The sequence below is a fragment of the Parasteatoda tepidariorum genome, chromosome 1, assembly GCF_043381705.1.
Source record: "Parasteatoda tepidariorum isolate YZ-2023 chromosome 1, CAS_Ptep_4.0, whole genome shotgun sequence".
Lineage (NCBI taxonomy): Eukaryota > Metazoa > Arthropoda > Arachnida > Araneae > Theridiidae > Parasteatoda > Parasteatoda tepidariorum.
The window spans coordinates 12,581,559-12,594,401 of record NC_092204.1 but is presented as its reverse complement, the minus strand read 5'-3'; the positions used below and the strand labels follow the sequence as shown (position 1 = coordinate 12,594,401).

The 12,843-nt window shown below is 33.2% G+C and overlaps 2 protein-coding genes across 2 annotated transcripts in view; both read right to left on the bottom strand.

The window, feature by feature from the left end:
• Nucleotides 1-404: 404 nt before the first annotated feature.
• Nucleotides 405-1,977, bottom strand: LOC122270006 (intraflagellar transport protein 74 homolog). Its single transcript, XM_043045680.2, has one exon. The coding sequence runs from the start codon at nucleotides 1,913-1,915 to the stop codon at nucleotides 608-610; it is 1,308 nt and encodes a 435-aa protein (XP_042901614.1). The 5' UTR covers nucleotides 1,916-1,977; the 3' UTR covers nucleotides 405-607.
• A 1,582-nt stretch (nucleotides 1,978-3,559) lies between these two features.
• Nucleotides 3,560-12,843, bottom strand: part of LOC107445453 (sodium/potassium/calcium exchanger 5) — a 30,875-nt gene continuing 21,591 nt past the window's right edge. The window contains exons 7-10 of the mRNA XM_043045673.2: nucleotides 9,122-9,310; nucleotides 6,748-6,976; nucleotides 5,045-5,146; nucleotides 3,560-4,131 (exon numbers count right to left, since the gene is read on the bottom strand). Of these exons, the coding sequence (XP_042901607.1) occupies nucleotides 3,806-4,131; nucleotides 5,045-5,146; nucleotides 6,748-6,976; nucleotides 9,122-9,310 (846 nt within the window). The 3' untranslated portion in view covers nucleotides 3,560-3,805. The remainder of the gene's footprint in view (nucleotides 4,132-5,044; nucleotides 5,147-6,747; nucleotides 6,977-9,121; nucleotides 9,311-12,843) is intronic.

The following is a 12,843-nucleotide window of genomic DNA, read 5'->3' as shown; positions in this document are numbered from 1 at the left end:
AGCTGCTAGTTTGCTAAATGATGCTAAAAGCATGTTTGATAAAAACTGCTAGATGATGTCGAAACATTTAAGGGAAGGCAAGATTCAAAAGCAAAATGTCGTAGTTGACTTGTACATTTTGAACATAGCTCAAAATGTCAGTTTAAGAAAATGTGACCACAGCTTGAAATAAGGGTTTGAGAAAATGAATATAGCTCAAAAAACATATTTAAGAATTGATATGCGTATTTAGAAAAAAAAATGGGAATAGCTCAAAATATACATTTAAAAAAATAGGCTTAGCTTGAAATGTGCATTTGAAAAAATATGGGCGCAGCTAAAAAGGCGTGATATATAAATTTGACATAACAAAAATACGTCTTTTGTGGTATTTTTTTATTATTGAAATTGCACCCAAATTTTTAAAAACAACTATATTTCTTTTCAAAATACTTGCTTCACGGCGAAAAGGCTGGATTTCCTACTAATTATAAGCGTCTCATTTTTTCTTACTGTAAACTAATTTATAACGACGTAATATTCGAAATCTTGCTTGTCCCCAAATACAATAATTCCGTAAAAGTTTTGCTTTTGTACAACTTCGTGGTTCTAACATTTTGCTGAGCATTCATGTAATAATTGTGTTATTCAAGTCACGCGCAAGACCCATAACGGAGTTTTTGACATTTAAATAACTGCTGTGATTTTTATTATCAGATGTATATTCAAGCATGGCGTAGTTTTGTTTCTCTAAATCTTGCCACTTCTTTTCGAGTTGAGACAATTCTTGAAACGTTTTATTTCCATTTAGTTCTTTTGATAATGTATCATACAGTTTTTTAAGTTCACTTACAACCTTTTGAATTCCATTTAAGTGCACCAAGACAATTTCTCTTTCTTTCAACAACTCAGATTTCATACTTTCAGAACAAAATTTCATTTCTTCAGTTACAGGAACTGATTTTAGTTGTTCTTTTAATGATGCCATTTCTTGACGTAGATCATTTAGTTCATCTTTAGTTTGGACTTCTAGTTGATCGAGTTTAGCTAATTCTAAAAGCATCTGCTCTTCCGTTTTATTAACGGGAATTATTTTTTTTTGGTCTAGATTAATCATTTCGCTGATTTTTTCTAGAAAGTTTTGAATTTTTTTCTTATTCTTGTAACACTCATCCAACAAAATCTCATGATTTTGGTTAAAGAATAAAAGAAATTCATCCATTTCTTTCTCTCTCTTCTTCAGTTTTTCAACTTTTTCTTGTCGTTCTTTTCGTTTGCCATCGAATTCTTCCTTGTCTATTAGTGCTGCTTCTTTTTGGGTTATTTGAGATTTAATATCGATCGTTTCTTTCAGAATGCATTGTAGCAATTCACCAATTTCTTCCCTCATCTGGTTTAACTTTTGGAAATCCTTGTTATCAATGTTGCATTCCTCAAGATTATTCCTTTTTGTCTCTCTTTCTTTCAATGCGTAACATAGTTGCTTGGCTTCGTTTCTGCCCGAAAAGTCGCACTCTTTTTCCAACTTTGCGCGTTCCAACGCCAACTGAATTAGTTCCGTATCAAAATTTCTTAAAGTTGACGCAAGCTTTTTGTCGAGTCGCAGAAGATATTCGTAGCGATTATGAGAATCACCAGATGCCATCAAAATTTCTGAAATATACTCGTCTTGATTTATTTCCTCCTCAAGTTTGGACACCATTTCTTCCTTTTCTTTCCGTTTCTCGAATAAAGTTTCAGCGTCTTGCAGTAGTTTTTCATTATCCATTTTCAGTTCTTGGCACTTTTCTTCAATTCTAGTCAGATTATAATCGGAATTAACCGTATCAATTACTAAATTATAGTCCGCCAATGCTGCTTGCAGACGTTGTAGTTCCAAAGCCTTGTTTTCGGCTGCTTTCTTGTACGAAAAGTAAGCAGACTGATCGCTTTTCATAAAGTTAATATCTTTTATAAGCCTTTTCGTTACGGAAGATATCTCAAATCCTTTTCTGTAAAGCAATCCTTTATAATATGATTTGTNGTGTTAATTAGAGTAATACTTTCAAAGATATCTCAAATCCTTTTCTGTAAAGCAATCCTTTGTAATATGATTTGTCTCGAATCTGTCTTTTTTCTAAACTGGAATTCGGCCTTGATGTGACGAATCCTTGATTCGAAAGGATAATATTGGTGAGATTCGGACAGACGACAGAATCGGCACGCTTTGAGTCAAAGCTTGATTTTGAGTTACATCCGAATTCTAATGACAATTGCCTGCTGGACATTGATAATCTTGATGATGATGATGTCTTCGTAAGTCCAACTTTTTCAGGATTTTTTCTGACTTTAGATGAAAATTCAGCCCCGTGTTCTCCACTCATTGTTGCTAGTTAACTTTGCTGTAAAAGGGCATTGAACAGCGAATGCTGTACATACCATAAAACCTCAATCAAAATTAGAGCAGCGGTACTAAAGATGTAGTTGCTATTTTTGGATCAGATTATGCAGTTTTTTTGTTTTTACATTTCCACAACAATAAACATGTATGAACTAAATCAAAAAATATTTATGCTTCAAAATGATAGTAATAGTTTACAATCAAGAGCCCCTCTTACGATTTGTAAACAAACCAAATATATATGAAAGTACAACCAAGAACTAATAACATAACGATAAACAAAAATTGCGGTAACCCGAATGTGACGTCATTGAAAGCTAGACAGCTAAGAATATCATGGTTGCCAGAAACGGCGTTTCAGTAAAACTGAACGCAAATTATCCCCGCCAAACCATGGCGTCCCCCGATTCTAAATCTAAACCTAACTTATTTTTGATTTTTTATAATCAATTTTACGAATTTGCCACGTGCATACGGGCAATTTTGCTTAGTTGAGTATATCTGCTATATTGTTTTCAATATTTTTTTCGTGATTTTTTTTTATGAAATTATAAATAGATCAGTACATAAAACAACTAAGCTAAATAGCCATTTTTGTTTACATACAACTTGTCCAGAGTTGTGTGACTCCAATCATTAGCTTCTGAAGAATGGACGTTTTATTTTGTTTTATCGTTCTATCTGAAAATTTGAAGATATGTACTCTTTCTTTTATTGACGCGTACAATTCGTTCAAGGTTTTGAGAAATTTCTCCAACTTACTTCTCATTGAATATTTTTCTTAAATTTTTATTTTACCCTGTGCTTTTTGGTATATCTAATATGACCTAAACCTGATGTAATTACAGCAAGCTCTCGAACACACCTTAAATGAATATATGAGAACAAGGTTCCTGCTGTTCTTACAAATTTTAAGTGATAGCGAAAATAAAATACGCAAAAATACAGTCTTAGTGACCCGACTGATTGAACGTGCACCAGTTACCATTTACTACAATCGATCTCACGACCTATTGGACATGGGTCCAGCGTCCCACCAACTGGGCTGTCTCGGCCTAGTTGATTCTTAAAAGTTGCTTATGGTACTTTTCCTAAATGAAGAAGTTGATATATATATATATATATATATATATATNTTTTTCAACGCCAAATGGCAACCCTGCTGCAGAACGATTTCCCTTATAATAATCACCATTAAAATGCTATTCATACATTTCTTTATTTGAAAATAAGATTAAAAATTTACAGTACTAAATCAGGCACATTGCGCAGGATGTCCATCGGCAGAAGTCTCTCCAATAAAGTTAACATTCAACTGTCCATTAAACAATGAACATTAGAGTTAGACGTTAGATCTCATAAGTTCTTCCTTTATTTACAAGATACTTCTGTTAAGTATCAAGGATCAAACTGCACTTATCGTGAACTAAAATGCACCTATTTAACTCATGATGCACACGTTGGAGGATTCATGTCTCCGAAAACGTTCAGTTCGCACATGCACGCAATGACCAAGAATGCGACGTAGAGGACAAGGCACATGAGGCCCACTTTCCTGTTGAGTTTCCACCCTGATAAACTGAAGGTGACAAAAAGTAGCACAACTGTTGAAAGCAGGGTCAGAGTTGTGTACGTCAGAGCAGAACTGTTAATGATGAGGCTGGAAGTTTTCGAAAAGAAGAAGGTTTTGATGAACCATGGCACTCCGAGGCAGAACAGGATGTCGAAGATGTTACTCCCGATTAGATTGCATATTGCCATGTTAGCTAAACCTGGAATAGGAATGATAATTTTACTGTCTTATAAAACAAAATCTATTAGTTTTCTATCATCATTATTTTTTTAAAAAAAGCCAACATAGCGATATTTGCACATTACCTTGTTGTCCAAAACCAGAGAGAAAGTGACAGTTTTCTTAAAACTGGAAAAACCTACGCACGGGGGCATGCGGGCTGATGCTTAACAGTGCGAAGTCTCTCTTTAAAAATTTTCCTCTTCTAGCAAAGTGTCACATGACAAGAATATTAGGTTTGTTATCGTTTTCTGTAATTTCCAGCATTAATGTGTTAATTAGAGTAATACTTTCAAAAATTGCATAAAAGCTCAATAAAAAGTCGCGGTGGCTCAGAGGATAAAGCATTTGCCTCCCAATGAGGCGACCCAGGTTCGAAACCATGCGGTGGCTGGTTGTTGCGAATTCTGCTCCCAGCTGGAACCGACCATAATACTAACAAGAAGTATCCTCAGTGGTAGACGGTTCATATATCAGAATGCATTTGCCATCAGGCTAACCGTGAGAGGTTCTCGTGGTTTCCATCTCCATGTAAAGCAAATGCGGGATATTCCACCAAAAAGGCCTCTGCGAAGGCACAATGTTTGATACAGGAGTCTCGTGGGTTGGGTTCAAAATTGCAGAACTACAGAATTGAAAATTGATAGTCTTTAACTCAGAATTGGGACAGCTGTTCAACGCCGGATATAAAATAAAATATAACTTCAAAAAAGTGTTAAATAAAATCATTAGTACAGACATGCATTGCAGCTGACGGGGAGCACGAGTTCAGGAAAAATGTATATCTAATTGAAGACTTTGAGGCTACAGATAGAAAACTCATATCTAATTTCTCTTTCAAAAAAGTTATATTTACACATGCGCACGGGCTTAGACAATTTATAAATTCTTACCGCTTTTGACAACAATCACACTGGCAATAATTTCAGGTACGCTGATTCCAGCCGCAAGAATTGTTAAACCGGCGACAGAATCGGGAAGTCCAAATGTATGACCTGAAATATAATTACAAAAAATTGAATATTAATATAAAATGCTACATGTTTTTTGCTCTTTCTAAAAACTTTACTCTGGAGCTTCAAGGATATACATTTATACTTGCTTAATGCATTTTTTTTTTTTTTTTTTTACGTTTCAGATTACGACAAAATCCAAATTGTTTAGCTTACTAATATATTTGGAATTCTCCTGTTCTTTTCTAAATATAGTTCTCCTAAAGGAAATAAGATGGGAAGATAGAAAGAGAGATACAAAGAGAGATAGAAAAATATTAAGAGACACAAAGAGAAATAAATGATCATAGAGTATATTTGAAGAAAGAAACTCTATTGAAATAGAAGTTAGTAAATAGCTTAAACCATGGGTATAAAGCGCAAATCATCATCATCGTAGTTGGCCAGACAACCCAATGTGGGATAATGCCTTCAGCTGAAGATTTCTCCATAGCGACTTCCGATTCATCCTTGATATCAAATTATTTTCATTAATTGCAAGAAAATCAGACTCCACCGAGTCAGTCCATCTCAACAGTGACCTTCCCCGCTTTCTTGTTCCGGTGGGTCTAAAAAGCAGTATCCTTTTTATTGTATTGTCATCATTCATTCGCATCACGTGGGCCATCCAATTCATTCTATTTAATTTTATGTATTTAATAATATCGGGTTGTTTATAATCTTGTACAGTTCCAAGTTAAATCTCCTTCTCTAGTTATTGTTTTCATTTACGCCACCAAACTCCGAAAAATCTTTCTCACAAATATTGTGATACAATTTGCAATAAAGCACAAATAAAGCACCCAAAAACAGACAACCACCTAAGTAAAGCACAAATAAAGCACCCAAAAACAGACAACCACCTAAATAAAGCACAAATAAAGCACCCCAAAACAGACAACCACCTAAATAAAGCACAAATAAGATCACAAAGATGGACGACCTGAATAAAGCACAAAAAAGCTATAAAAACGTACAGTTACCTGGGGCCATATTTGCACTTTATTTACATTCACTAATTTTATTTTCATATAGCGGCTTAAGAACATTTCTAAAATCAAAATTAATTAAAAGATGAACAAAAATAATACTATATAATAAAATCATTAGACTTGACTTAAGTTTTGGATCAAAGTATGGTCCTTAACTGAATCATAAGCAGACCTGCTTGCTGTTTTTGAGAGAAAAGCATTGAGAAAAATTCTCGGTGCTACAAATGTGGATGGCTTGTGGAGACAGCGACATAGTTTTGAACTATATAGGCTATTCAAGGAAGCTGATATCATCAAATGCATCAAAATAAGTCGATTAAAGCTTGTGGGTCACATCTGTCGAATGGACCCTTTTTCCTTGACATTTAAGATCTTCAATTGCAAACCAATGGGAACTGGAGTTAGAGGTAGGCCTAAGATCAGATAGTTTGACTGTGAGGAAGAGGATTTCAAAATCCTAAGCTGGAGAATAATCGCAAAGAAAAGAACAGGATGGAGGAAGGTTCTAGGGAAGGCTATGGGTCACAACGGGCTGTCATGCCGATAGAAGAGGAAGAAAAGTTTCTGAAAAATTTCAATTCAATGATAAAATTGCAGGAAGTTTCAACGTACTGATTATAGTGACCATCCATGAGCACAAATAGGAGATGATTCCTATCCATACAACTGAAGATATGAAGGTGAGGATGTAGTTGCCTTGATTCGGTTTCCTGCAGGACGGAATCGTGTAGGTCAGGATGAATACTGCCGGCCACGTGATGAGCCACTGCAAGAACACAAACTTTCCTTCCTGGGGTATCACCCACGGAGAAAAATCGTCATCAACATCTGATTCTTCAGACTGAAATTGAATTATGCTGTTAAAAGTATCTATAATTGGCGAAAAGAAAAATAATTGAAATAAAGTACAAATAATTGAATTTTGCACTTTGAAGTATAATGTTTCATCAAAATTTTGTAACTGGTATAAATTTCTGACTGAAAAATTTCTGAAAGAATTTCTGAAATTCTGAAAGAAAATTTTCATGAATCATTATCGATTTAAACTCATGAGTAAAATCAAGAAAGAGATTATGCAGATGTTGAGCAAATTTAAGTAATATTTTTTGTTACGCGGGAAATATAAGGAACAAAAGTGACACTATGTTCAATTATTGTTCAGTTAATTTTACGTTCAGTTAATTTCGCCCCCTCAAAAATTGGAAACCTGCGACACACATAATTTCAAATTAAATAACCTGTCAAATATATTTCTTTTCTTTTAACTTTATAATTTTGAAATTTTCCATTTGCTACATCGAAGATACCTTTTTCTATATATTTTTTTTCAATCTTAATGAAGCTGTTTTAAAACTTTTATACTAAAATTTCGTGCCATTTCTTTGTACTAGGAACGTGTAAAAGTGATCAGCGCATCGTAAATTAGACACAAAAATTTAAATATTTAGTTAATAGCCAGTGGCCGGTTAGTAGCCACTTTTTATAATTGGTGACTTTTTCCCTTAATAGCCACCTTTTGCAAATTTTTTTGTTGCTTGGATTAAATTATAGTCTTAAAAAAAATCATATTAGAAATAATCTACAGCTATAAAGAGTTAAGTCAACAATAAAAATAATATAAATATATGACAAAATTTGGCTAAACATACTGACTTTAAAGAATTTAATTTAAAAATATTAAGGGTGGCAGAGTACATTTTATGTATAAATTAGAACTTTGTTTCAACTTTGTAAATTGTTAAAGTTATAAATTGTTAACTCTCCATCTACATGAATCTTTCCATCACAAATTGATGGATACTGAAGGATCAAAATTTTGAATGGAGACGTTGCACATTTAGATGGAAATTCTGTTTTCCAGAATCTTTCTGCATTGATGCACTTTTATGCCACTAAAGAATATCATCAATAAATTTTTAAAAAAATGGAAAAAGTGGCCAACTCGCCAAGTGACGGTAGTTATTTCCAAATCTAGTCGTATTAAAATCAATGTTTGAAGCTTTAAATTGCAGTAAACTCTCGCTACTACGATATCCGATACAACAGTAACTCCCTCTATTACGATAATGTTTCGTACTCCCGACGAACTTTCATATCAATTAATGTTATCCTCCTCTCACTATAACGATATTCTCTGAAGCTATAGATCCCTGCAAAACTATTTTTTTTCCAAATGTCAACCTTATTTTTTCCATTTATTATTGGTTTTCAAAAAATGTAAAAAATCTTATTTTATTATCTTTTGCCATTTTTTTCTGACAAGAGAAGACTCACTGCTGACCACCCCAAGAGCTTCCATTCTTAGAATTGCCTCCCTTATCACTTAAGAAGTCACAGATGTAACATTCCTATCTGATTTCATTTCCTTCAAGTTAAAAGCTGATCATGACAAATGACCACAAGCATCACATTATAACACCTGAAAGAGAACTTTTTCTATAGAGGGTGGGTGGGAGCACCATTCACAAACGAAAATCATTTTCATATTTTAAACTCAATGCGTACTTTGTCGGTTGACTTCAGAAAAATGAATAAATAAATAAAAATATCCGATTATTTTTAATAAAAACGGTTTTCAGTATGTTTGCGATCTTATTAGTTTTTGATTTTTGTATATACATTTATAGTTAATACATATATAACATTAAAATTTTAAAAAAAGATCTTATTGTGTCCCCAAAGTATGTAAGCCCTCGATATAACAATATATCCCTCTACAGCAATATATATATTTGGTCAACAAAAATAATGTTCTAGCGAGGTTTTAATGTAGTTTAAAGTGAAATAAGTTTTAAAAATAAGGCTCGAGATAGTAGGCTATTCTGGTTTGGCGTACTTTTCTACTTAATATTGGAAAGATACATTTGTTTGCATTGAGCGTGCATTTATATTGATTCTTGTGATTTGACAAGATAGTGAGAAAGGCGGTCATGCAGAAATGAAAATGTAAATATTTGTGTCGGCGTCTCTTTCTCCAGAAACTTACCGATGTGTCACTTTTGTCGTCGGGCACGTCATTTTCTGTTGACTTTGCACTGTCATGGGTGACAGATGCTGTCAACAAGAGCCGAGGATCACCTATTCTGGTTGCTTTCAGCGATAATGATTTCCTTTTTCCGAACGATGAGGCTCTGGCTCGGCGACTCTTTTTCCACCAACGGTGCAAGTCTTCCATCTGGAAAAGAATTATTTGTTATCATTATAATTGTTGATATAATCTGTATATTGATTGAAAATTATTCTTTGAACGTAGAATACAAGAAAAGTATTTACTTTTTATTTAATGAATGAATTTCCATATACTGACAAACAATCTTAGTGGTTAAAAAGTCGTCTGTCCTTTATGTCGTCTGCAAAAATTAATGGGCAATTAAATATGCCAAATAGTTTCTGCAGACGACATTTAAATTTCGAAATTTGATGTGAAAACATATTAACTGTAGAAACTAGCGCCGCCGCTGTCTGAAAAATATAACCAGTGAAAAAAACGTTCGAAAGATAGAGATAGAAATTTACTTTTTCGTATTTTGTTATGTCTATGACATTACTTAACTGAATCAAGTCTAGATTAATAAGTAAATAAATAAATATTAAAAAAAAATTTCCAAACAAGCTGGTTATCCGAAGATAGTTTTGCAGCAAAAATAACTTTATGTAATAGTTGTTTTTTATTAATTAATTTAATAATAATCAAAAAAGTTTTACATTGGAATGTACGCATGATGGTAAAAGTTAAAATTAAGTACTTTTTAAATGACGAGATTGAGAATTTAAATGGAACCAATCTAGAATTTTTTTTTAAATTGGACTTTTTGAGCCTTGAACCATTAAAACTGCATGCAAATACATGAAGTTGGATTATTAGATTAAATATTTATTCAGGTGTTACGTGTTTTTGTTTCCTTTTGTGCAATTACAATTGGAAGTTTCATGCACTTGCAGTTAAAGCTATTTATTTTTATCATTTAACCTAAATATTTCATTTTTTATCATAATTATTTTTATTCATCTTTAGAATAGAATAGAATGCAGTTAGAATAGTCTAACTACAATCATTACCCGATGATATCGATGAAAATTTTGTCTACACTTTACAGATACAAATTTTTTTTATTTTTAAATAGGCTAAATAAAGGTTGCCATACAAAAAGTAGTTACTAATGAAATTCAAAATTTTATTTTAAAATTAGCAACGTTATATAGCAATTTTTTCAGTTCAGTGCTAAGTGAAAATGCGAGGAATGCTTTTGATTTAATTCTAAATAATTTAAAATGTAAGTCATAGTAGTTACCGTTGACTAATTAAAGAGATAATAAAAAAATAAAATTAAATAGAGTTTCTACCACTTTTTACACTTTTAGTCGCCAGTGGCATCCTTGCTAATATTCTTGAATAATAGTAAAAAGGGAAACCTAGAATGTTGCATCACTTCTGAAAAACGTGATGAAGTTTTCGGTGCCTATAAGCATAAGTTACACTCCCTACGTTTTACGTTGTAAACGTAGAAAGAAGGAGAATTATTGTCTTTTAAACTTTTACTGTCATTTTGCTAAAAACCCCAGGTAAAATTTGAGTACTGTAGCTTGTTGGAAAAAGCCTTTTACAAAGGAACAACCAGCATTGAAAACGAATTAATTCACTTATTATAAAATAATAGTTTTGAGTGAAACTTGTTCAAGAAATGTGTTTTTTTTTTAAATAGAAAAGCTACATATTTTTTTATTCAAATAATTTCTTTACAATTCATTGAAAAGAACTTTATCCAACCTCATTTAACATCATATAAAGGCTTAAATACAGTTCATTGGTGCCGGGATAACCTGGTTGGTAGGGCGTTAGGTTCACGTTCGTGAGCCGGTTGAAGACTCCCCAATGGTGACTGGTGATTTTTAAATCTGTCGGGTCACAAAATCCTCCATGTTTCCACAATAAATTATGCCTCTGCTGGTACTGAATTGGAGATGGATCGTTTTGTGGTTCAGGTGAAAATTACGATCTGTGGATGAATGAATGGATCCGCTCTATAAACGGGTGTGGCAGAAGTCGAATTCTTGACAAAGGGTGGCACCAATGCTAAATAAGAACAATCGCACTGCTTGACTTAATGGCCTACGACCACAACGACAACAGCACAGTACATTGTAAAGAGAGAGAACAAAAAATGTGCCAAAATAGCTCCGAAACAAAGATAGTCCAATTTGAAAACCCGATGATGAACTGGCATTATTGAGTATTGTTACATACTCAAAATTGAAACAGCCATGAGAATTCGACTTCATTTGTAAATAAACATGGAAGCAAGGTAGAGAAGCGTTGATTACCGATCTCAAGACATTCCTTATTCATGAAATAACACTTTGAATGAAAATAAATACGGTAAACTTCAATCTAATTTGATTTTCTTTTCGGATATTTAATCGTTATAAACTTTGAGACATTGGTCACATTTCATGATGATGTGTCATTATTGAGACTATGCATTTTGATCGAAAATGAGTATATGCTGTTTCAACTTTAATCATGTCCTTAAGATAAATAATTGACGCAAAGTACTCACTGTTTATTGTTAAACTACACAAAAATGAAAAGTTATAACTGGAAAGAGTTTAACTGTACAGTATTTACAAGTTTCTTACTCGGCAGGCTGATAGGAATTGATTGGTAGCAGGTGATCACTTAATCATTCCGTATTTTTATTCCTCCTCATCCCACGATGGGTTTTCCTAATAACAGGTTTCAGTATTTCTCATTTTTTTACCAAGCCGGATTCTGCGAAAGCCATATAGCAACGGATTGTATGATTGATTGCCTATACTAAACATTTTGTTGCTGTTTAAGTGACCAATATTATGCGAAAAAGATTTTATACATTTTTATTGATTCGTGGTATCAATACCGACATCGCTTCCGGCTAACAATTTTAACCTATTCTTTTATAAATACAATAGCAGCAAAGTAACTTGGACCTTCATTGGACCAATATTCGCGAATCTTGGCTCAATAAGGGTTCAAAGGGCCGATATTTTCCGATATGGGCCTTACATAGAATTGTCAGATATTTTATAATCATTATTCAGCTAATATGAGCCCTATATAGGCCGATATTGACACTGCATAGGACCAATATTGAAAAATCTAGACATCTCAATATTGGTCTCTAGGAGTATGTTTATATAGGACCCATATTGAGCCAATTTTGAGCCCAAATGGGGCCAAGGTATAATTGTTTGCTAGAGTAGATGTGTGGGTGACCATCGGCTAAGTTATACTTCTAACAAAGGAAAAGGTCTTTTTTCTAACGAAAGAAAAGTTCTTCTACTGTTTTTAAAAATCCTTCTTAGCACTTCTAAAAATTGAGCCTTTTGTTGATTACGTTGCTATAATGCTCCTTAACAACTTACTATTAAAATCAACATACACTAATATCAATCAGAACGAAAGGTATTGCACTTGTTCAAGCATTCCTGTCGTAAATATTTCTGTCATTCATGTAATGCGGAGATACGTAATTCAGTAGACAAAAGCAGTTAATTCTAGATATGTATTTTAAATCAAAATAGTGGTTCAAATTGAAATAAAAATATCCATTTTACTGTTCAGTCTTTTTATAGTAGTTTTAATCTTTAATATGTGAATTTTCTTTGACGACGAATCCGTTAAAACAACAAATGTACCGTAAACCAGGGCGAGTCTACCCATCCAGGGAC

Coding starts and splice junctions, on each gene's coding strand:
- LOC122270006 (XM_043045680.2), bottom strand. CDS start 1,915: ATGAAAAGCGATCAGTCTGCTTACTTTTCGTACAAGAAAGCAGCCGAA.